General features: G+C 50.7%; 1 protein-coding gene across 2 annotated transcripts; it reads left to right on the top strand.

Moving 5' to 3' along the window:
- Nucleotides 1–4: 4 nt before the first annotated feature.
- On the top strand, nucleotides 5–22,686 carry SCNN1A (sodium channel epithelial 1 subunit alpha). Of its 2 annotated transcripts, none has more exons than XM_037160143.2 (14): nucleotides 5–248; nucleotides 1,248–1,374; nucleotides 1,549–1,909; nucleotides 10,885–11,146; nucleotides 12,003–12,196; nucleotides 16,068–16,171; nucleotides 16,572–16,735; nucleotides 17,211–17,309; nucleotides 17,537–17,654; nucleotides 20,260–20,338; nucleotides 20,464–20,521; nucleotides 20,666–20,721; nucleotides 20,873–20,948; nucleotides 21,294–22,686. In XM_037160143.2, exons 1-14 carry the CDS (start codon nucleotides 198–200, stop codon nucleotides 21,672–21,674), a joined length of 2,130 nt encoding a protein of 709 aa, XP_037016038.2. In that variant the 5' UTR covers nucleotides 5–197; the 3' UTR covers nucleotides 21,675–22,686. The 2 variants fall into 2 exon arrangements, with proteins under 2 accessions (XP_037016038.2, XP_037016037.2); XM_037160142.2 differs by lacking the exon at nucleotides 5–248 and adding an exon at nucleotides 304–862.
- The last annotated feature ends 1,038 nt before the right edge of the window (nucleotides 22,687–23,724 follow it).

The raw sequence follows: 23,724 nt of genomic DNA, 5'->3' as shown, positions 1-23,724 counted from the left end.
GCCTGCCTCTCAGTGCCCACATTCCTGCAACCCCGTGACCACAACAGGGGACATTACACCACATTCCTGGCCTGGCAGCCAATGGTGTAAAAAAGAACAGAATGTCCTAGGGCCCCGCCTAGCCCCCAGCTTTACCTGGGCCCCTCCCTGGCCTGGACAAGGTAGCGGGTGATGGTGACGTGTCAGGAAGGAAGAGGATGAAACCAGGAGGGAGAGACAGAAGGGTGCTTCGTACTGAGTATCAGGAGGTACTCCCACTAAAATCCTCTGTACGACCTGTGGGGTGAGGCTGACCTGTGGGTGCCCTTGCCCTGCCCTTCCAGGGAGGGGACCTAGCTCCTTCTGGAAGCCCAGTTGAGGCTCCCTCTGCTTGCTGTCCTGTAGGGGAGGGGAAAGTCCCTTTGGGGCTGGCGCCCTCCTCTTCACCTTCCCTTCATTCTCTCCTCTGTTCACCCTCCCAGGCCTTCACTCTGTCTTCCTCCATCTATCTCCCTTTTTCCGCCTTTCCTGTTCTCCTGGTCTCCCCACCTTGGTCTCACTCATCCTGGCTTGTCCTTTTTCCTTGTTGTGCCCTCCTGGCTTTGTGTTCAGGATCCTTCTCCCTGGTCAAGCTGTCTGGCTCTCACCTGCCATTCTGTTTCCCAGGTTCCTCGCCTGTCAGCTTTCTATCACTCCCCAGGCCCTCCCGCCATCCTCTCCGGTCCCAGAACACCTGGGTTACCTGTCCTCAGGGGCCCTCCTCCTTTCCGGAGCTTTCAGCTCAGACTCCTCCTCTGACCCTACCCCACCCTGCTCAGCTTTAATTGAGATGCTAATGAGGCTTCTGTTGCTTCCACCCCTGGCCAGCCTCTGCACCTGTCAGGTGAGGGGGAGGAGAGGTTCAGCTGCCAGATTCAACTGGAAAGGAACCAGTCCCAGTCCAGCCGCAACTTGGGAGTGGGGAGCAGGTGGCAGCCAGGACTTCTGGAGCCCTATGGTCCCTGGGACTGAGGGAGTCAAGAGACAGCCCAGGACCAGGGCCTGAGACTGGAGGAGACAGCCTAGACTGAGAAGAGAAAAGTGGAGAGGAAGAAGAAGAGAGGCAGGACCAGAGAGCCTGGAACACAGAGGAGCCAGGCAGGGAAGAAGGGTGTCCAGAAAGAGACCCAAGAGAGAAGCAGAAGGCGGGGAGAGAGGGAGGAAGGGGAGAGAGAGAGAGAGGGTGCTAAGACACAGGGATACCAAGAACGAGACTGACTACTAAACAGAGGCTGATGGCTGCGGAGAAAAAAAGGGAGGTGCTGGCACTGAAACCAAAAGGTGACCTTATCAGAGAAGCAGAGGAGAGGCCACTCCAGGGAAGCCCAGCCCCAGCTCTGGTCCTGACTCCAGCAGGTCAGCTGGGTCCTGGGGGGTGGAGGGAGGGAGGACTTGGAGAAAGTGAGCTCAGGGTGGGATGTGGGCATGGTCTGGAGTAGCTTCTCTCTGGGGTCAGACTGATGGGTGAGGGCACTTGCATCCCAGAGCTCTGCCCTGACCCTGACCCTCACCCTCCACAACCCACTCAAGGGCTCATGAAGGGAGACAAGTGTGAGGAGCCGGGGCCGGGTTCCGAACCCGAGGGGACCCAGCAGCCCACAGAGGAGGAGGAGGCCCTGTTCGAGTTCTACCGCTCCTATCGAGACCTCTTCCAGTTCTTCTGCAACAACACCACCATCCACGGTGCCATCCGCCTGGTGTGCTCCCAGCACAACCGCATGAAGACGGCCTTCTGGGCCGTGCTCTGGCTGTGCACCTTCGGCATGATGTACTGGCAATTCGCCCTGCTGTTCGGAGAGTATTTTAGCTACCCCGTCAGCCTCAACATCAACATCAACTCTGACAAGCTTGTCTTCCCTGCTGTGACCGTCTGCACCCTCAATCCCTACAGGTCAGTTGGGCCCTCCGACACTTCCTGGTGCCTGGAAGGGTGGTGCAGAGGGTATGGAGGTGCCCACTGGGCAGGCAGAGCCTCAGACCTAGGGGCGGAAGGCAATGCTGTCCCAAGGCAGGTCTCCCTTTGGGCACGGTGGGGGTTCTCCACTCTATGGGCTGGCGGCGCAGTCCAGTGGAGTCCTCCTGGTGCCCACGGCTTACCCAGAGTGTGGTTGTTGGACCCATGGTGCCTTTTTCCTCCCTTCCTTCCGCAAGTGGGAGCCGGTGCTGATGAGGTCAGCTGGTCACTTCCTAAAGGGCAGGGTGGAGTTCATCCCCGCCTTTCCCGGAGTGAGAGGAGAGCACAGAACAGAGCCTTCTTCTTCTCCACAGAAGAACCTATCTCAGGTGTTGTGGTGGCGGGTGGTGGCAGCTGGCAGGCGACCCTGCTGTGTCGGCCTTGGGTTAGCAGGGGATTTTGTTTGGAGAAAGCAAAATGAGGGGCTGTGGCAAAGCCATGGGGAGCCTTGAGGCTGGGGGTGGAGGGTTACAGGACCAGAAGGAGAATGGGAGAGGGTAGCTGCTCCCCTGTTCCCTTGTCCAGCTGGCCAGCCCCCCAAAGACCCAGGTGAAAATGGGGAGGTGGCCCTTGCTGGGCTGCACGGTTCACCTGTCCGGGAGCCTCACTTTCAAAGTGCTTGAGTGTGTCCTGAAGTTTTGGGTTTCACCAGTGCTCTGCCAACTTTTGGTCCGGAAGCCAGAAGGGGTAGTAAACTGTGGAGGAGAAAGGAGGATGGGGCTGGGTGTTTGTCTATCCCTTGTACTTGCGGTCACTCAGTCATGCAGCATCATGAGAACCCCTACTGCAAGCAAGACACAGTGCTAGGCACCTGGCAGATGGGCTTATTAATCATTCATATGGTCTTCACTGAAGGCCAGGTGATTTGCCAGGTGCTGGGGGAGAGAAAATAAGATGGAAGAGCTAGGCATATAAACAAATGCCTGCAGTACACTGTCCTAATTATAATAAAATATCGTGTGATGTACAGTCTCTGTTTTCAAGAAGTATAAGATTTATGAGTGGATGCATTTGTGATTGTGTGAGTATGTGTGCGAGTGAGCAAACACATTGGGTATGCGTGCAATGGAGGATTGGGATTGGTCACATATTAGGGGTGTAGGTCCCCCTTATATTCTCATATGTCCAAAGATGTGTCTTGGCCTAGTAAGTGTTGGGACGTCCTATCCTGTAGAGAAAAAAATGGCCAGGCTGTTGCATTGATTAGCCTCCGTATAATGTCCAGGGTAAGGGACCATTTACACACCCACAGGCCTATCTTTTAATTCTTCCAACAGTCCTCCCAGGTAGGTCTATGAATATCCCATTTTGCACTTGAGGAAACCGAGGCAAAAAGAGACAAGTCACAAGGTCACAGATATAGAGACTGGGCTGTGACTTACCCTCTGTTTGCCTGATCACAAACCTCTGCCTCCTCTTAATACCGAAGACGTGGGATGTGGAAAAAATGAAGTTTCCTACAAGGTGTTTATATCTCCTTTCCTGGTTCTCTTTTATTCCTCCCTTTGGCCTCCCTTCTCTTCCCTGGGTGTGGCCCCTGGCTTTGCTCCTCTTCTTCCTGAACCCCTGTAGTTCTCCTGCCCTGACCTCTCCCCCATTTTCCCCATCCCTCCTCCTCTCTGGCCTTAGCAGAGAGGAGGGACATTGAGCTACCCTGAGCCAGCAGGGAGGGAAGGGCTGGCAGGCAGGAGGGACAACAGGCAGGGGATCAGATGCTCAAAAGATATTGCAGTTGAAAGATGTGGGTGAGAAATGCAGACAGCAGGCGTGACTCTGTTGAGGCCTTTTCAAAGGTTCTGCTGAGTGCAGGCCCTGGACAGTCCAGGAAAAAGCTGCAGAGGGTGGAAACCAATCTGCCTCCAGGTGCCTGAAGGCTAGGAGACAGGCACCCACATAGGAAGAATCGCTCCTGCATGTCAGGCTGCTGCTGAATGCAGTGGGGATCACCCGGAAAGGAGGGGGAGGCAGGGCGAGTGCCTTAGTGTAGGGGAAGGTGATTGAACACCTACTATGGGATCCGCCCTGCTCTGGGTGCTTTATAAGCACTATCTCATTTAATCCTGACAAGTCCATGAAGGCGGGCTTTTCTATTTCCAAATTGCAGGCGAGGAAATGGAGGTGAAATCATTGAGCAAGGTCACACAGCAAATAAAATAACAGCAGCAACAACAATAGCTAAAACTTATATAGTCTTGCTATGTGCTGGACAAATTCTACATTAGTGGGATTACCTAATCCTCATAACAGACTTCTGAAGTAGGTACCAGTTTACCCCCATTTTACAGCTGAGGAAACTGAGGCTCAGAGAGGTTAAGTTACTTGCCCAAGTTCACACAGGTAGCAGGTGGTTACCTTGGGATTAAAAAACAACCCCCTACCCCCAGAAGCCAGTGCCTCCCAGGTCAGCGGCTGAGTAACAAACCAAGTGTGTTTGATTTCAAAGCCCTTTCTCCCATTGTGCTTTAAGGTGGGGCCAGGCAGAGGCATCCAGTTTTGGGGGAGGCTGGTGAGAACCCCTGGGAAAGAGCAGCGGTAACAGGAGGGGATACTTGTCAGGACTACAGGAGGGAGGGTCCATGGCTGTTGGTCTCTGTTTAAGGAGAGGGGCAGGGGTAGGTGGTAGGTTCATTGCAGCCTGGTGGGTAATAACCCAGGTGTGAGTCATGCGGGTGCAGAAGGCAGAAGTGAGATGAATGACTTCTAAGGGGGAAGCAGAGAGCAGGTGGACATCAGTGGTCAAAATAACTGGAATGAGGAAAATCAGACCAGGGATGTCCACTTACTGGGCGGGGCCGGAGGAAGGAGAAGGTGTGGGGTTCTGGGCTGGCTGCTCTGTAACTTCAGGGATAAAGGCTGAAGACCCACCACACTAAGCAAGCAAGTTCTAAGAATCCAGTATGAAGGGCCAGCCACTGTCCCTTTCTTTCTGGCCAACAGAGGGCTTTGTTCACCCAAGGGAGAGGGCCAGTCATATTCACATCTACAGAAAACAGAGCCCAAGGACATAATTTTCATCCAGTTCTGGGAAGGATTTAGGCTTGATCTACAGAAGGACTTGAGGTTCTTAACAATGACGGAGGCAATGGAATCTTCCTTCCCAGAGATGGCAGAGCAGGAGGCCTGGCAGCAGGATGGGGTGAGGAGAGGGGCAGTTTCCCCAAGGGAGAGGCAGCAGGGAGGGAGGGAAGGGATCTGAGTTCGTTCTTCCGGTCAGTAACCCTGGTGGGGCGACCCTGCGCCTCCTGCAGGATCTGGAAACCAGGCTTTGAGGTGGCAGGCCGAACAGGGACAGGAAACCCAGACCCTTAGAGCTGACTCCTCCCACTGTCTCCACAGCGATGAGCTCCTTTTTGTGCCAGGAACCTCACTACGTCTGGGGAAACCGCTGTTAGAAGGTTCTTCCTTGGTTAAAGCTGCAGTCGACCTCATGATAGCATCCACCCTCTGGTCCTGGTTCTGTCTCTTTGAAGCCGCCCTAAAGACCTCGCCTCCTCCAGCCCATGGCTATCCATGTGGTGGGTCCAGGAGGGCAGTAACTGGGTTGCACCTTGTGAAGTCCACTATTATATTCTGATCCTAGTAACCAGCTTGTTAGATAAGGAGGGAAACCTCACTTCAGGGTCAGATGAGAAAATGGAGGCCGCGAGAGCCCAAAGGCTTTGCAAAGGTCACCTAGCAGGTAAGTAGAGGGGTCAGAATAGGAATCTGGTTTTGGGTTCCACTTCTGTTAAGACCAGAGTCCCATGGTAGGTGAGTAGCCGGCAGGGCTCCTGTGTTTCCTTGGCTTTTTCTCCCCCAATCATGGTAATGATAATAAAAACAACAGCAGCAGCTACCTACCTTGCCAGGCAGGTGTTTTTCGCACCCATTTCACCCTCATGCCAACCCGCTGCAGCAGGTACTATTAATACTCCCATTTTATAGATGGCGAAACAGAGGCACAGAGAATAAGTAACTTCTCCAAGGTTAACTGTCTAATGAGAGGCAAGACTATGTGAGCCTGAGATGAGTTTTAGAACTTAGTTCCTGAGTCTTTCCCTGGCTAAAATGGTTTCTATAGCTCTCACTACCCTGACCTTCCATCTTTTGAATAATCATTAGTTTATGAACATCTATTGCTCTTAAAATGTCACAGCCAGGGCTGACACATGTGGTCTGAGAGATCACAACCAACTCTAGAGGGGCCATTGTGGAGGGAATGTGTCTCCCAACCTGGGAGACTGGTTAGAGGTGCTGAGATGTGGAGGAGAATGGAACTGGGGAAGGGGCCAAAGAAAGGGAAGTCAAGAATTCTAGGTGATCCCTGGAGGAAGGAGGGAGTGGGCTGAGTCACCAGATACACACTGGCAGGGGAGGAAGCAGGTGAGTTTCCAGTGGCCAGCTCTGTTGAGAGTACTTCCAGGATGCTGGCTGAGGACGCTCACCTAGGGGCCTTCTGGAGGGTGGGTGGGAGGAGGGTTCGGGCAAATCCCAAGGCTGTCTGGTGAGCATGGGCTCTCCTGAGCGATGAGGCCATCCAGGAGAAAGAGGGAGGAAGGAGGAGGAGACACAGATGGAGAACAGGGTATCAGTCCCCAAGTTTCCCAACCCTGCCAGTCTATCCTTATCAGAGAAAATGGGCTGGAGAGGAGGTGGCCAGTGGTGGGAAAAGATTTTGCCCCCCAATCTCATGTGTTTCTGAGCCCAGAGGCAGAGTGGTGAAAAAAGTTGGGGTCGTGGAATTGGAAAAGCCTGGGTTCACATCTTGTTTCTGGTACTTCCTAGCTGAGTGACCAGGGAGGAAATTGCCAAGTTGATGGGCCTGTTCCCTGAACAATAAAATGGAGATAGTAATGCCTGCCTGATCGAATTATGCAAGGGTTCACTCCACCCACCCCCAGTATAGAGCTTCCTGCCAGAGAAGATGAGAGTGAAGGTAATGACCGTGACCTGGGTAGGAGGTGAAGGTTAGAAGGGCTGGACTGTCTTGTTGAAGCCCCCTTGTCAGCATTCTACCCTCTCAGCGCTGACCCTCTGTTTGCCAGAGTCCTTCTGCTTGTAGGACAGGATGTGATATAATCAGTGGGTTTTACTCATGGGCAGTTTTTTTAGCTCTAGGTGTCAGCTGAAAGGGCAGGAGAGGTTTCTTCATTGAAGGGGTGATGTGGGAATACTTCATGCCTCAAGCCAAAAAAGGGGAGAGAAATAGACACTGGGGAGCGATGGCATTCTGTATGGAGCCTGGCCTCTTCTGGGGGCCTTGTCACAGGTGGGAGTCGAGAGGGTGATCACCAAAGGCCTCTCTGGAAGAAGCAGGAGGGAGCTGAATATGAGAAGGGCCACCGTAGGGAGAGCCTGGCATAGGGACAGCCTGGGGCTCAATGGAGAACAGAGATGTGGCTAGAGAAGCGATGGACAGCTTGGAGTTGGTGATGAGAATGAGGGAGGTGTAGGAGGCAGAAGAGGGGCACAGAGGGACATGAGACAACTTGGGATGGGGTGGGGGCAGGTGAAAAGGGAGGCCCGGCCAGAGATGTGGTAGCTTATGTTGTGGAGATAACTCCAGCCAAGTTGGGGCACCCAAATTCTTACAAGGTGGTTATGAGAAAGATACTTCAGTTTCTTGGGCTTCAGCGTCCTGTCTGTGTCTTCCTGATATTTGGGAGCCTCTTCACCTTGTGTCACTGACTGTTTTCTCATTTAACCCTCTGAGAGCTGCATGTGTAGGCAGATCTAGTGTTGGGCCCATTTTACAGATGAGGGAATAGGTTGGATTCAGAACATTTACCTGCCAACATCACACAGCTAGAAAGTGTGCGACCAGAACACCAGGACCCAGATCCAGCCAACTAACTCTGGCGTTCTTTCTGGGGCATCTTGCCAACTTCCTAAAATAACCAGAGCTAGCAGGGACACGGTGGGTTTACCTGTAAGGGGAATAGCAATAGCAATGGGGGAATTAGCTAACGATGGCTAATAGTATGCTGAATTACACTGAAAGTTCAATTAAATAATGTACACTCTAATGCTACAATGTTTGGCTATAGTAAGTGCTCAGTAAATACTAGCTATCACCCCCATTCTTTTATTTTTTATTTTTATATATTTTATTTCTTTTTATTTTTAGAGAGAGGGGAAGGGAAGGAGAAAGAGAGGGAGAGAAACATCAATGTGTGGTTGCCTCTCACATGACCCCCACTGGGGACCGGGCCTGCAACACAGGCATATGCCCTGACTGGGAATTGAACTGTGACCCTTTGGCTCACAGCCCGTGCTCAATCCACTGAGTTACACCAGCCAGGGCATATTACAGCCATTCTTTTAATTACCAATAACAAACAAATCTCTCCCACTATCAAACACACACCTTCCACCTGAGCTACCTTTTCTCCTATGAGAGGTTGAGGGGCAGGCAGCTAGAGCTGCTGCCTGCAGCCCAGCCAGCTAGACCTTTGTGAAGGAGGGAGAAATGGAGCCACGGGGGGGGGGGGGGACTGTGAGGATACGGACTGGACAGCGTTAATAGTGGCACATTAGGACCCCCTGGGGCTCTTGAAAACAAACAAACAAATAAAGGAAAAACTTGTTTGGGTTCTACCCCTTCCCATTAAACCTGAAAACCGAACCTCTGGCGAGTAGAGCCCTGCCTTAGTATTTTACTTCTTTGAGGTATAACTCACATATAATAAAATGCATGGCTCTTAAGTGCTCATTGAGGCTTGACAATTTAGATATTGGACATTTCCATTACTTGGTGTCCCTTTGCAGTCAATTCTTTTCCCTTTCCATGTTCATTTTCTGGCTTTTATTACCATAAGCTGGTTTAATCAGTTCTTGGACTTCATATAAATGGAATAACTATGTGAATTTTCCTGTTTGTGTGTCTGGCTTATTTTGCTCAATTTAATGTTTCTGAAGTTCTCCCATGATTTTTGCCTATATCAGTCTCTCTCCCTCTTTTTTTTTTCTGAGTGGTACTCATGGACATTAGTGGTGTTTAAAGCATTTGGCTATTATACATAAAAATGTTATGAACATTCATGTACAAGTCTTTCTGTTTTCATTGCTCTTGGATAAATATCCAGGAGTGGAATTGGGTAAAATATCCAAAAGAAAAATTGCTGGGTTATAAGGTAGATTCATGTGTAACTTTATAAGTAACCACCAAACGGTCCTCCAATCAGTTGTACCATTTTAGACTCCCACCAGCAGCAATCCCATTGCTCCACATTCTCACCGACGTTTGATGTTGGCAGTCTTTTAGTCTTAGCCTCTCTAATGCCTGTTAACTTGTATCTCATTATGGTTTTAATTTGCATTTCCCTGAGGACTAATTATGTTGAGCAAGTGTTCATGTGGTATGACCATTTATTTATTTTGGGGGGTTCATTTTAAACATGATTTGTTTCTTTATTTATAAGAGGTCTTTATATATTCAGAAGGAGTTCTTCCTTAGATATTTATTCTGAAAAAGTTTTGCCTACCCGAAGGTCATGAAGCTATACTCTAGGTTTTCTTTTTGGGTCTTTGTGGTTCTGAAGTTTATGTTCAGGTCTATGATCCTTCTTGACTTAATTTTTGTGTATGGACTGAGGCAGAGGTTGAGGTTCATTTTTTTTTCCAGTACAGCATACAAATTGTTCCAGCACCATCTGTTAAAAAAATTATTTTCATCATTGAATTGAATTGGTGATTTGGTAAAAAAATCAGTTGGTCATATATGTGTGAGTTTATTTCAGGACTTAATTCTGTTCTATTGATTATCTATTCTTAATTATGACACTGTTTTGATTACTGTGGTTTTATAGAAAACCACAGGTAGAGTCAGAGTAAGTACTCCAACTTGGCTCTTCTTTTGTAAAATGGTTTTAGCCATTCTAAAGTCTTTCCATTTTTATATAAATCTTAGAATCAACTTGTCAATTTCTTAAAAAATGTATGCTGAATAGAAATTGTGTTGAATCTAAAGATCAATTTGGGAGACACATTAATGCCACCGAGTTTTAGACACATAACCATATATAGCTCTCCATTTATTCTGGTCTTTGATTTCACTCAGGAGGATTTTCAGTTTAGTGGTCTTGCAAATCTTTCATAAGTTTTTTCCTAGTTTTTGATGTTTATGCTATTTAATATGATGTCTCTGTGATTTCATTTCCTAATTTTTTGTTGCTAGTGTGTACAGAATTAATTTCTGTATATTGTAATTGTATCCTGCAACCTTGTTTATTAATTAGTTCTAGGTTGTGTATGTGTGTGTGTGTTTTGTTTTGGTGGGTTCTATCCTTCAAGGCCCTGCTACTCTCGATTTTAATAATGGAGATTGTAAGTGGACCGGTACTGAGAAGTTGGAATTTGATGATACTAGACAGTGTTTAACTTAGAGAGTTTGGGCCCTACCCAAAACTCATTAAAATGGAATCCTGGTTGGGGGGAGGGTAGTGTGCTGGATTGGTATTTTTTTGAAGTTCCACAATATAAGTGCAGATGAGAACCCCTGATTTAAAAGGTGTTGGTGGCAGACAGGCCGAAAGGCCACGCTCCCCTGAGATCAAGGTGGATGACCTGCGCACCACGGGTCCGCGGGTCCGTGGGAGTATACAGGCCCAGGTCAAGGCAACCCCTTCTTGGTCTTGGGAAAGGGCACACAGGTTCCGGGTTCCCGTCTAGGCCAGGGCGAGTGGGAGGGGAGCGCCTGACTGACAGGCGCCTCCTGCCTCTCCCTTTCATAAACAGGCCACAGCACGCAATAAATGCCGTCACTGCCGGGGCTCACTGTCGCCTCCACTAACCTCCAAGAACACACCTATCTCCCCCTACACACAGCCCCTCCTGCCTCACCAGTTTCAAACGAGAAAACTGAGGCCCACAGGGGGCGGGCATTCGTGCGAGGCTGCCCCCTAGTCCGACCCTTTTTCCACCCACCCTTCCAGGTACTCGGAAATTAAAGGGGAGCTAGAGGAACTGGACCGCATCACGGAACGGACACTCTACGACTTGTACAAATACAACAACACCCTCGTGACCCACCCCCGCGGCCGTCGCGACCTCCGGGGACCCCTGTTGCATCCCTTGCAACACCTGCGCGAGCCGGCCTCGCCCCCGGGGGCCCGCAGAGCCCGCAGCGCGACCTCCAGCATGAACGACAACAACCCCCAAGTGAACTGGAAGGACTGGAAGATCGGCTTCAAGCTGGTAAGGCCCCGCCCACCGGCCGGAGGGGCGCAGCCGAGGCCTTTCCGGTTCCGCCCACGCCCTGGACCCCACTCCCTTTCCTCAACCTGCTCCCAGCCCCTACCCCGCTCCGTTGCCTGCTTCTGAGGCAGGATCGGGAGCTCATCCGCTTGCTGGCATAATTAGTTAATTAATTACTACATTTTGAAAAATGAAATGAAATAACAGTCCTCTGTGCGTCAGCTTGTGGGGGTCCCTCTTCTCTGGAGGCTGCTGTGGGAGTGGTTAAGTGGCCAGAAGTCAAATCTGTGGAAAAGGCACCTTTCTGAGTCGCGGTTCCCACTGGTGGGACACATTTGGGAATCTCCAGTGCGATGGGGAACCGGGGTTCTGCAAACAGAGAATAAGAAGACAGTGGAGAGGGAGACCTGAACGTTGTATTAATAAAAAAAAGAGTAAGTGGAAGTGGGAGAACAGCAGAGGAAGAAGAGAAGCCCTGTCTGGTGAGAGTGGGCCCCACTTGCAGAAGACCAGGAGTTCTCGCTCCAGCTCTGTTGTTGGGACAAACCTCTTGATCCACTCCCCTCAGTCTTTCCATCAGTGAAATGAGGAGAAGAATCCTTGCTCTACCCTCCTGCAGAGACTAGAAATGAGAGCGCATGGTCTCCTCAGCCTCCCACTTTCTTAATCCCATGCCCTCCTCGTCCACTCTGCATCCAGCTTCTGCTTCTCTCTGTCTTCTGTTCCTGTCAACTCCTGGCTCCCCACCCCTGCCTATCAGTCCTCAGGACCCCAGACCACTCATTCCTTGATCTTGACCCTGCCCTGCTGCCTGACCCTGCAGTTGGCCCTCTGACACTCTGGTCCCTGTGTGCAGTGTAACCAGAACAAATCTGACTGCTTCTATAAGACCTACTCATCCGGGGTGGATGCCGTGAGGGAGTGGTACCGCTTCCACTACATCAACATTCTGTCTCGACTGCCGAACAACTTCACATCCCTGGAGGAGGACAATAAACTGGGCAACTTCATCTTCAGCTGCCGCTTCAACCAGGCCTCCTGCAGCCAGGCGTGAGTGTGTACTGCCTGGCTTTGGGCTCTCCATGGGGTCTCCTTCTCACAGCCAGCCTGAGGCCCAGCAGGAGAGGCACCCAGGAGATGCTTGTTGATTAAATAAATGCCTGCACAGAGAAGGGGATGCGTGGAGCTCAGGTCCAGACCTCTGCCCCACGGATCATTCTGCAGGACTTCTGCTGCTCCCTGCAGGGCTGGGTCTGACTGAGGTGGTCTCATACGGCTGCCCTGGGAAGGTTGGGGTTGAGGTCCAGCTTTGAGAAACCAAGGGCTGGAAGCATGGTTCCCTGTCTGTCTAAGGCCTTTTTCCCACTAGGATCAAACTCAGAAGTGCTTAGAAGTTCATCTGGTTCCATCCTCCACTTTCTCAGATGAGGTGGGCAGTAGTGTGGTAGAAATAGCATGGATTGAGTGAGAGATTAAACCTGAGTTCCTTCTCTGGCTCTGTTACCTCCTAACTGGATGATTCTGGGCATTTCAAATCACTTTTTCTTTCTTTATAAAATGGGCTGAAAATGAGATTTATTCAGTTTCATTCAACATATGTTTTTTACTGTCTAGGCTATGTGCCAGTCACCGGTCTAGGCATTTGGGATACATCAAAGAAAATATGCCCTGCCCTTGCTGGTGTGGCTCAGTGCACTGAGTGCCAGCCTGTGAACTGGCAACCAAAGGGCACCAGTTGGCAAAGGTGCCAACCCTTTGGTTGCCAGTTTGATTCCCAGTCAGGGCTCCTGCCTGGGTTGCAGGCCTGGTCCCCAGTAGGGGGAGCTCAAGAGGCAACCACACACTGATGTTTCTTTCCCTTTCTCCCTCCCTTCCCCACTCTAAACAGAAATAAATAAAATCTTTTTTAAAATATGCCCTCGCGGCACTTTTACTCCAGTGATGAAGATGGCGATAATGTTCATCTCCAAGTACATGAGATGACAAATTCGGGGGCACGTTGTAAACTGCACAGATTGAAGGGTTTTATTACTCTGTATTCAAACAGGAGAAGTGACTTGTCCTAGGCCACCAGGTCAGTCCTAGCTTAAGGATTCTTTCTGCCAGGTATTCTTTCTGTTTCGATTCCTGTTACAATGTCCTTGCAAAAAGGTCAGGGCAGCTGCCAGCTCTCTGAGGGCTGGGAGAGGCTAGGGGGAAGGGAGGTTTCCTTCTGTAGCCTCTGGCCCTTCCGTCCCCTCCCTGATTTTCAGGTGCCATCTCCCTGCCTCTGCCTGGCTGAGGAAGGGAGTTGAGGCAGCCTATTCACTCTGCAGGGAGCCCTTCCCTCCCATGTTGATGCTAAATGGCAGCAGGGCCATGTGTCACCTGCTTCTGCCTTCAACCGTCACCTGGCACACACACTCTGCCCAGCACACGAATTTTATTCTTTGTTTTTGTTTAAGGACAGGATCCGCCAGCTGGGAACTGAGACAGTAACAATACCTGAACCTGGGTCAGCTCACACTTGCCACCAAGTCTCTGTCACCTTCCCACTGATCCTTTCACTCTGCCTGCCCCATGCTCCTACCTCCTATAAATGGACCGGCCATGTTCATCTCAGTCTTGATGGTTAGGTCACTTCCTTAGCTCAGAGCCTCATTATTTCTCACTGGGGTCATTACTTCACCCCCACCGCCCCAAGTTGTCTTTCTGCTTCAAAATCCTCTCTTCATTCTGTAATCACAGGAAGCTTCATAATTCTCTGTTCTTACTTCATTTCATTGTACTTAACTGTTGCAGTTAGTCCTGTTTAATACCCTTCAACATCTCTCATGGCCTTCAGAATCAAGTTGAAGCTCTTTATCATGTCTTTGTTACCCAACCCTTTTCCCTTATATCCAACACCATTTCCTCTTCTTTCTATAATCTGTCCTTTAAAAACAAATGTATTGAGATATAATTTATATACTGTAAAACTCATCCTTTTAATATATACCATTCAGTGGGTTTTTTTTTTTGGTATATTCACTTCATTACCACTAATTTAGGGACATTTTCCTCATTCCAGAAAGAAACCCTGTATCTATCAGCAGTCACTTCCTAGTCGCTTCCCTCCTCCAAGCCCTGAGAATCACTAGTCTCTGTCTCTCTAGGTTTTCCTACTGTGGACATTTCATATACATGTAGCATATAATATGTGTGCTTTTGCATCTGGCTTCTTTCACTTAGCACAGTGTCTTCAAGCTGGATCCACGTTGCAGCATGGATGCAGCACGTTGCAGCACGTTGCAGTACTTCATTCCTTTCTGTGGCTGAATAATATTCCATTAGGTGGATATACCACGTTTTGTTTATCTCTTCCTCAGTTGATGGACTTTTAGGTCCTTTTTATTTTTTGGCGAATGTAAATAATGCTTCCATGAATATTCCTGTACAAGTTTTCATACAGATGTGGTTGTATTTCTCTTAGGTATATACCTAGAAGTGGTGTTGCTGGGTCACATGGTAATTCTACGTGTAACATTTTGAGGAACTGCCAGGCTGTTTCCAAGTGGTTGTGCCATTTTTCATTCCCACCTGCAGTGTATGAGGGTTCCAAATTCTTTACATTGTCTGTTTGTTATGGTCTGTCTTTTTTACTTTAGCCATTTTAATGAATCCTTGTAATCTTAATAGTAAACTTACAGAGCTCTTACTAAGTGCTAAGCACTGTTCTAAGTGCCATTTAGCCCTCACAACACCCCTGTGAAGTAAGTAGTATTAGTGTCCCCATTTGACGGATAAGGAAATTGCAATACAGAGAGGTACAGTGACTTCGCTGGTCCCACAGCTAATGCTTGTTAGGAATCAAACACAAGTATTTTAGTTCTGCAGTCCGCTCTTCACCATTATGTCACACTGCTTCTCATATGTTCTTATCCTGTGCTTAGTGTGTATCTCTTTGTATCTGTTTTTGCAAAGTATGTATGTAATACAGCATTGTGTTATATATTTCATTTCACCTGTGTTGTTTTTTTTTTTTTTACCAAACTGGCTTTTAAAAATCCATCCATGTTGCTCTGTCTGCTCTAGAGCTGCGTGCTGCATAGAGTCCCCAGTCTGCATCCATCACACAGCACCTGTCCCCTCTCCCACTGAGCAGGACTCACAGGCCCTTCAGGATGTCCTCTCCTTACTTTCATAGCCTCCTCTTCGGTCCCTCCCTGAATCCAGCCTTTGCTCTGGCAATGTTGTCTCTCTAGCACTTCCCAGAATGTACCCCAGTATTTCCCACCTCTGCATCTTTGTTCTTCAAGGACAATGGAATATTCCAGCTCATCTAATTCCAATCTCCTTATTTTATAGGTAAGGAGAATAAGCTTAGAAAAAATGACTTTCTCAGAGCCATGAAACCAGAACCTTAGTCATTTCTGTCCTGGGATCTAATCTTCCTCCTCTCAGCGCCATGTTCACCACACGTCTTATTCTCGCCTCTAACCCTGTTCCCTTCCACTTCTTTCATTCATTCATTAACAACTATTTACTGTCTCCTATGTGCCAAGAACTATGCAGTTAACCCAGAGATGATACAGAGATGAATGGGATGTGGCTCCAGCCCTCAAGGAGATCACAATCCAAATGGGGAAATGTGAGGAGCAAGGGGCACTGCACAAGCCTTCATAGTGCAACACGGTGACCTAAGGGAGGTCACAAGGCCAGTTAGGTCAGGTGGCCTTCTGGGAGGAACCTGGGCTAGAAGGTGGATGACTTGAGACTGAGCCCCAAGTTTGTCATTGCTGTTTGTGCTCTAGCTTCCTCTTTTGTGATGGGATGATGCCTTTGCAGGCTATTGGTTAGCACATAGTAGGCGATAAAGGAACAAAGGGTGCTGCAAGTCCCTCTCTCCCTGACCCCTTACACTTTTCTCTGTGACCCTATTCTCTCTCTTGCTCCTGAATAGGAATTACTCTCACTTCCACCACCCGATGTATGGAAACTGCTACACTTTCAACAGTGAGAACAGCTCTAACCTCTGGATGTCCTCTATGCCTGGGGTCAACAATGGTGAGCAACTCCCCATACCCCCAGTCCCTGACCTCGGCCTCAGCCCTTCCTATTGCCCCACCCACCCACATTTACCCACCTTGAGCTCGCTCATATCTAGAGATGCTGTGCACCTCTGAGCCTCAGTGTAGCATGCCTATCTCAAGCCTGGAAGGAGTCCTCACTGTTCTTTCTCCACTATGGGATCCACATTGTCTATTCCAGGTGTGACAGGAATTTTGTCCCCGTCCTTCCAGCCTGCCCCCAGAATCCAGCTCAGGGGTTGCCACATCCATTTGTAGGTCTTTCTGTTTTGCTCTATATGGAGCATTAGGAACTGGGCAGGGTGGGAGGGTGGGTTACCATCTCCTAATGCTTTCCCAAGATGTTTCTCCCACTCTGCTCTCTCTACATGTTTCAGGTCTGTCCCTGATTCTACGCACAGAACAGAATGACTCCATCCCACTGCTGTCCACAGTGACTGGGGCCAGGGTAATGGTGCATGGGCAGGGCGAGCCTGCCTTTATGGACGACGGTGGCTTTAACTTGCGGCCTGGGATAGAGACCTCCATCAGCATGAGGAAGGCAAGAATGCTTATTGGGAAGCCTGGGAGGAGAGCACTAGATTGACAAGGGGCGAGGGAGAGGGTATGGGGTATGGAGCGGACAGCCAGAAGGCTCAGGATGGGGATCGTGCAGGCTGGCCCGTGAGCATGTGGAGGTCTACGGGAGCAGAAATTAGGGGCTCAAGGGAGCTGGCAGAGTGGACATCAGAAGGTAGGGACCAGAGGAGCGGACCTTGGATGAGCTTACAGAGAAGGGGTTTAGGACATGCTTCGGATTCCAGGGGATGCTGTGAGCCCAGTGTCCTTGAAGGCAGCACTGAGATGGACACTGGGGAACACTGCGAGTGTGTTCAGACATGGGGAGGTAGACAGGAGAGGCTGGCAGGGTAGGAGATGCAACCTGAGACTGAGGGAAGACAGAGAATTCAGGAATAGGCCTGGGCCACTTTCTCTGGCCTCTGACCTCTGGCTTCTTGGTATGTGTGCATTCACAGGAAGCCCTGGACAGACTTGGGGGCAACTATGGTGACTGCACTGAAAATGGCAGCGATGTCCAAGTCAAGAACCTTTATAATTCTAAGTACACACAGCAGGTGAGGCCATTCTGTTTCTATGGCAACCATCTACCAGGCCTGCACTATTGGTCAGTCAAAATCGAAGTGAGAGTGTGTGTGTGTGTGTGTGTGTGAGGGGACCAGTGGAATGAGGGATGGAAGTACAGTGCAGAGAATTGTTTGTCCTTCCCTTCCCTGCCTCCTCTGGGCTGTCGTGGGGGAGATCAAGCCTGAACCTCCTTCCCCTCCCCTCTCCTTTCCTCCAGGTGTGCATTCGCTCTTGCTTCCAGGAGAGCATGATCAAGGAGTGTGGCTGTGCCTTTATCTTCTATCCGAGGCCCGACAATGTGGAGTACTGTGACTACAGGAAGCATGATTCCTGGGGTGAGAGTCCAAGAGGGCACCCCCGGCCTGCCCCAGGGACCCAGGACTCCCCCAAGTGCCCTCTCCTCTCAGCGCTGTCTGTGGGCTGCTTCTAGCTCCCGCCGGCCCTGATTCATTTTCTCTGCCTCTTGTTTTCCAGTCCTTAGACTCGCCTTTCTGCAGTGTCCCCTCACTATTTCTGTTCCTCCCTCACAGTTTCTCTCTTTCTGTTCTGACTCCTGTGTGTTTGTAAAGGAATGGCCCCATTTAAAAATAACTCACAGCATAAGGAAGGAAGAGCACGTGAGGAAAATCTCCCCGTTCTCTACCAGGCCTGCTGAGGTTTCCGCGCACGCGCTGCCTGCAGCCGCCTGGTCTCCCTCCTCAAGGTCCTGGGCCAGGTGCGGGATAACTCACTGCCTGCAAGGAGAAAATACTAGGAGTTAAATGTATCTCCATCATTTCCTTACATCTTCCGTTCATGTATGTTTTATAATGTCCACGATGTATCAATTCAATAGTAGCCAGTAGATACTTTATAAACCAAATACATGTACTAGAGTTGCTTATTTAAGAAGTTTTTATCTTTAGGAGGAAACAAGCAAAAAACTCCGGAGAGCCCTGGAGTCTCCTCCTTATTGGGGTCTAGGAGTAGACAAATCCCTTTTTTTTTTTTTTTTCACTGCAGCTGTGTTATTCAGCAGGGAAGCTATGGGCGAGGAAGCTGGGAGAGAGAAAATTCTAAACAAGAAACTGTGGGAAGCGGAAGGTTGGCCTTCCTGGTGCACATGCTCTTAAGTGGCCCAGCTGACTAGTCCTCGGGAGTCTCTTTGTCCTGGTTCCCTGGAACCAGGGCCCCCCTCCCGCAGTGGGTGGGTGGCTGGCCATTGCTGGAGGACACAAGCCTTCACACCCCTCAGGGGACGAGGCGGGGGCACTGAAGACCCCAGGGTTTGGTGTCTGCCTCTGTCTTGGCTCCGCCTGTGTTGCTCTTTCTGCCTTCTTCCTTCCCCGGGCTGCTCCACACGGTTCTCTCCCCTGCCTGTACTTTTGCAGTCTGTGGCCTCCCTTCCTGTTTCTCTGAACTTAGAAGATCATAGTGCATCTGAGCTGCAGGGAAACGCAGAGGCCTCCTGGCCTCTCCTTCTCCTTTCTCCTGTCAGATAAACAAGCTGACACCCAAAGGCGAGGTGTGACGTCCCAGGAAGCCCAGGCGTGACTCCCTGACCACTGCTCCCTCTGTCCCCAAACGATGATTTCTAAGTGGTTGTGAGTTTGAGGAAGAACCTTGAGAGAAAAAAAATACTGATTGTTGAGAAGCTGTGGGGGTGAGAGAGAGGAACTAGGCTAAAAACTCAGTGTGTTGAGTTTCCCAAGGACTGCTCTCCCCTCAGAGAAAAGGGCCCCACCACTTCCCAGCCTTCCTAACTAAAGACCCCCGGCCCTGGATGACTGAGGAATTTGGGTCAGGAATGGAGGAGGACCCGGAGTGGGTGACTGAGGGTAGCAGGAATAACAGAATGTCCTCACCTGGACCTTGGCAAATGGGGGAGAAAGTGAATCTATAGGCGTCTTGTTCTTTTTTTAAAAAAAACAGCTTTATTGAGATAATTCAACCCATTCAAAGTGTACAGTTCAATCCCAGTATATTTAGGTTTTAGTGTAGTCCTAGAGTTGTACCACAGTGGCCTCAGTGGGTTTTAGAACATCACGTCTGGAACATTTTATCACTCCAAACAGAAACTTTGTACCCATTAGCACTTTTCAAGTTCCCCATTCCCCGGACCGGCCATCCCCTTGTCCCTCTCCCACCCCACCCCACCCCACCCCACCCCCACCCTTGGCCAAGCACTAGTCTCCTTTCTGTCTCTGTATTTACCTATTCCCCACGTTTCATACAAGTGGAATCATATGACATCCGGTCCTTTGTGGTTTTCAGGGTTCATCCACCTTGTAGCATGTATAAGAACTTCATTCCTTTTTATGGCTGAATAATGTTCCACTGTATGGAATTATCGCCTTCGTTCATCCCCTTATCAGTTGAGGGCTGTTTGGGTTTTCCACCACTCTCGGCTGTTGTGGCTGTGAATATCTGTGTACAAGTTTCTGTGTGAACGTAGGTTTTGAAGTCTCTTGGGTATATGTTTAGGGGTGGAATTTCTGGGTCAGACCATAGCCCTGTGTTTCAGATTTTGAGGAACTGCCAGCCTGCTCTCCGAGTGGCCGCACCATTTCACATTCTCAGCAACGATATAGGAGGTTCCAGTTTCTCTATGGCCACACTTGCTATTGTCTTTTTTCCCCAATTATTGCCATCCTAAGGGTATGAAGTGTTATCTCACGGTGGTTTAATCTCAATATTTTACAATTAGTCCCATTTTTCTTTGTGACTTTTTAATTTCTGTCCAAATTTGACACATCTTTACATAGGTATATCCTTTCCCCTCCCTGCCCCCAGGTTGGCTTAATTTCTCAAATATTTTTTGGTGCAACCATGCGGTAGACATCACTGTAATCTATTTAATACTCTTGTGAAGGGGGTGCCCAGGGAGCTCGAGACACCCCTCGGCCGCGGGGTGGGGAAGGTTGAGGCGCTCTGGGAAACGACACCTCCCTGCACCCACAGGTTACTGCTACTATAAGCTCCAGGACGCCTTCTCCTCGGATCGCCTGGGCTGTTTCAGTAAGTGCCGGAAACCATGCAGGTGAGTGTCCCCTTCCCCTGGCGCCCAGGTCGGGCAGCTGGCTGCTTGCCCGCCTAGAGTACTCAGCTAAGCCTTTGCGTGGGAGAGCCCTGCCCCCACCACTGAGTGCCCTTCTCCGTTCCCAGCGTGACCAGCTACGAGCTCTCTGCAGGTTACTCACGGTGGCCCTCAGTGACATCCCAGGTAAAGTGGGGAAAAGGGAACAAAAGGGGACATGCGTGTGTGACACTGTGGTCTTCTCCAGGTGTATGTGTGTGGGTGTGTCTGACCAGCCCTGCGAGCTGGAGAGTATGGGGTGATGCCTTTGACACTCCAATTCTTTCCCAGGACTGGATCTTCCGGATGCTGTCCTTGCAGAACAACTACACTATCAAAAACAAAAGGTCAGTCCTGCCCTGGCCGCAGCCCCAGGGATGGAATCCTTGGGTGGGAAAACAGATCTGGAAAGAAAATCGATACAGTTGATTGGAGGAGGGCCTTTGTGAGTGTCCGAGAAGTTAACCCCCTGCTGTTCCTTCCCACCCTCTCCCGAAGAAATGGAGTTGCCAAACTCAACATCTTCTTCAAGGAGCTGAACTACAAAACCAACTCCGAGTCTCCCTCTGTCACTGTATGTGCTGCCTCAGTGATTTTTCTGGGGGGCGGAGCTTTGGGCAGCCGGCAGGGAAAACAAGGGGGTGCCTCTTGGGGGCCAGAGTGTCTGGGCCTTGAAGGTAGAGCCCAGGGAAAGGGGCAAGGAGTGAGGGCGAGGGTGAGAGGGTTGGAAGAAGAGGAGCTTGGCTGGGGGACGCAGTCTCTTGGGGTAGGGGGAAGGAAGGGTGTGTCAGGTTGGGTATGACTTGGACAGAAGGGCTCCAGGGGCGGCTGGGAGGCTGAGAGGAGTGGCTGCAGGCCGCAGGTGAGGAGGGCTGGAGCTCCTCTGCCTCGGTGGTCAGTGCGCCTTTCTCCTTCCCAGATGGTCACCCTCCTGTCCAACCTGGGCAGCCAGTGGAGCCTGTGGTTTGGCTCCTCGGTGCTGTCTGTGGTGGAGATGGCCGAGCTCATCTTTGACCTCATGGTCATTACGTTCCTCATGCTGCTCCGGAGGTTCAGAAGCCGATACTGGTCTCCAGGCCGAGGGGGCAGAGGTGCCCAGGAGGTGGCCACCACTCCAGCTTCCTCCCTCCCTTCCCGTTTTTGCCCCCATCCTTGCTCCCCCGGCTCATCCCTGCCAAGCTCTGATGCCTCTGGAACCCTGACTGCCCCTCCTCCTGCCTACGCCTCCCTGGGCCCCTGCCCAGCCCCACCCAGTTTGGCAGGGGCCAGCAACTCTGCCTTCACTCTGGAGGAGCCCTGAGAGGGAAGGCCAGTGGCAGCCCCCAAGGCAGCTTCCCTTGGTGGGCGGGGACTAGCCTTGGCAGGATTAAAGAATGTGTGGGGCTTGCTCTCAGAGCTGCCCAACTGCCTTTGTGGGGGAGGGAAGCAGGAACGATTAGGGGCTACAGAAATGGCTGGGGACGGGGGCCAAGGAAGTTGGCTAGAATTGCCTTGGCTCCTGCCCGGTACCCCCGGTACTGCCTCTGGAACGCTCTGGTTTCCTTACCCAAATGCAGATAAATCTCCTTTTCCCTTGGATCAGCCAAGTCTGACTTGGAGCTTTGACAAAGAACTTCCCTAGGAAACAACTGACAACCGGAAAACACACAAATAAGAGCACACGAAGCCGTGCCCAGGCTTCCTGCCCAGAGACGGCTGAAGCCAGCCCCTGACTGGCCGGGCCACACGGCTGTCCAGTGACACAGACGCTTGCTTCTCTTCTTGAACTTGGGTGGGGAAGCCCACTCAAAAGCCCCCTTAGTTAGTTCTTGGGCAATTCCCCTTCCCTGACTCCCCAGAGCAGGGGCTGGAGCAGGCCAGTGTAGAAAAGGCAGACCATTCCCAGATGGCCTCGGGACTCTTCCAGCCTTGTCGACATTACGCCCCACAGAGCCCTGTGTCCTTCATACCTCTGCTGGTTGGCTCAGACTGTTTCATAAATCTGTAAGCTTTCCCCGCCACTGACTGGAGAACTCCTATGCATCCCTTAGAACCCTACTCAGACACCACCACTTCTACGAAGGCCTCTGCCCCATCTTGTCTTCCCCAGAATCCATCACTCCCCTCTTGCCTGGACTCCCACGGCACACCACGGCATCTGTTGGAGTGCTGATTTGCATTTTACTTTCTCGCTCATTTGTGTCTGCCTCCCCGGCTAGACTGTGAGCTCCTTGTGGTCAGGGACTGTTGTTCATCTGTGTAACCTCAGGGTCTAGCGCAGTGTCCCACTTGGAGCAAACAGGCAGGCACTCAATAAATATTTGTTGCATAAAGCATGCCTGGAGATCTGGATGGGGTGTCCTGAAGAGGGTAGGAAGTGGGCATGAGCACCTGGGTCTTGGTTCAAGCCCCCAGGAGGGCCTGGGGTGGGGGTGGGGGGGACAGACTCCTGTACCCCTCGGCTTCACCATGGAAAGGACCATTCTTCAGGGACCTTAGGAGAGACAGACTGTCCTGCTAGTTCCTCCGTGGACATGGTGCTGAGCATCTGCTGTGCGTCTGTGACCATGTCAGGGTGGCAGGGCGCGGACACGGGTGCTCCCCTCGGGAGACCGACTAGGTGGTGCTCAGGATGACTTGCCCCCTACCCCGTTCCTTGTCCAAACTTCCTTTTCCTTCCCAACTTCACTTATCATCAGTCTCCACTCCATTCGCTGAGCACCCGAGACTCACCACCCAGCTGCTACAGAGCCTCCTCATCTGCCCACCTCCTCGTCAGCTGCCTGGTGGTGGTGGAGGGGATGAAACCCAGGCCACATGTTTCTGGCCCTCAAAGCCTTGTATCTGGCATCTCCATGGAGAGAGCAGCAGTGGGAATCCTCCCAGCTTTTATTCTTGTAAAAAAAATTATTTACTTATTTTTAGAGAGAGGGAAAGGGCAGGAGAAAGAGAGGGAGAGAAACATTGATGTGTGAGAGGTACATTGATCAGTTGCCTCTCACACACCCCCAACTGGGGACCTGGCCCACAACTCAGGTATGTGGCCTCACTTGGGATTGAACCTGCAATGTGTTGGTTCACAGGCCAGCACTCAGTTCACTGAGCCACACCAGCCAAGGCTTCTGACAGCTTTTCACAGAGGAGAAATCAAGGGGTGTTTCTGGACCCCTGGTTCCTTCCCCAACTTCAGACCTGGCACCTAGAAGTTACCCTTTCTTGTCATCTTTGGGGATAGTGCCCTTGCTGCCATGGTCTGACTCCCCTCAATTACAGTCCCTCTGTCCTGAGGAGCCAAGGAACTTGGGGACCTAGGAGGGGAGGATGGACAGAGTAGAGATGTAGGAAGGGTTGTGAGCGGGAACTGACGTGGT

The sequence above is a fragment of the Artibeus jamaicensis genome, unplaced genomic scaffold (assembly GCF_021234435.1).
Source record: "Artibeus jamaicensis isolate MK-2021 breed Jamaican fruit bat unplaced genomic scaffold, CSHL_Jam_final contig_233, whole genome shotgun sequence".
In the NCBI taxonomy this organism is placed as follows: domain Eukaryota; kingdom Metazoa; phylum Chordata; class Mammalia; order Chiroptera; family Phyllostomidae; genus Artibeus; species Artibeus jamaicensis.
This window is presented reverse-complemented; position numbering and strand designations above follow the sequence as displayed.

Excerpts from the sequence above, each read along its gene's own strand:
- SCNN1A (XM_037160142.2), top strand. The coding sequence starts at position 809 with ATGCTAATGAGGCTTCTGTTGCTTCCACCCCTGGCCAGCCTCTGCACC. Across the intron at positions 16,736-17,210 it reads CCTCCATCAGCATGAGGAAG|GAAGCCCTGGACAGACTTGG; the intron begins GCAAGAATGCTT and ends GTGCATTCACAG. Across the intron at positions 17,655-20,259 it reads CAGGAAGCATGATTCCTGGG|GTTACTGCTACTATAAGCTC; the intron begins GTGAGAGTCCAA and ends CTGCACCCACAG.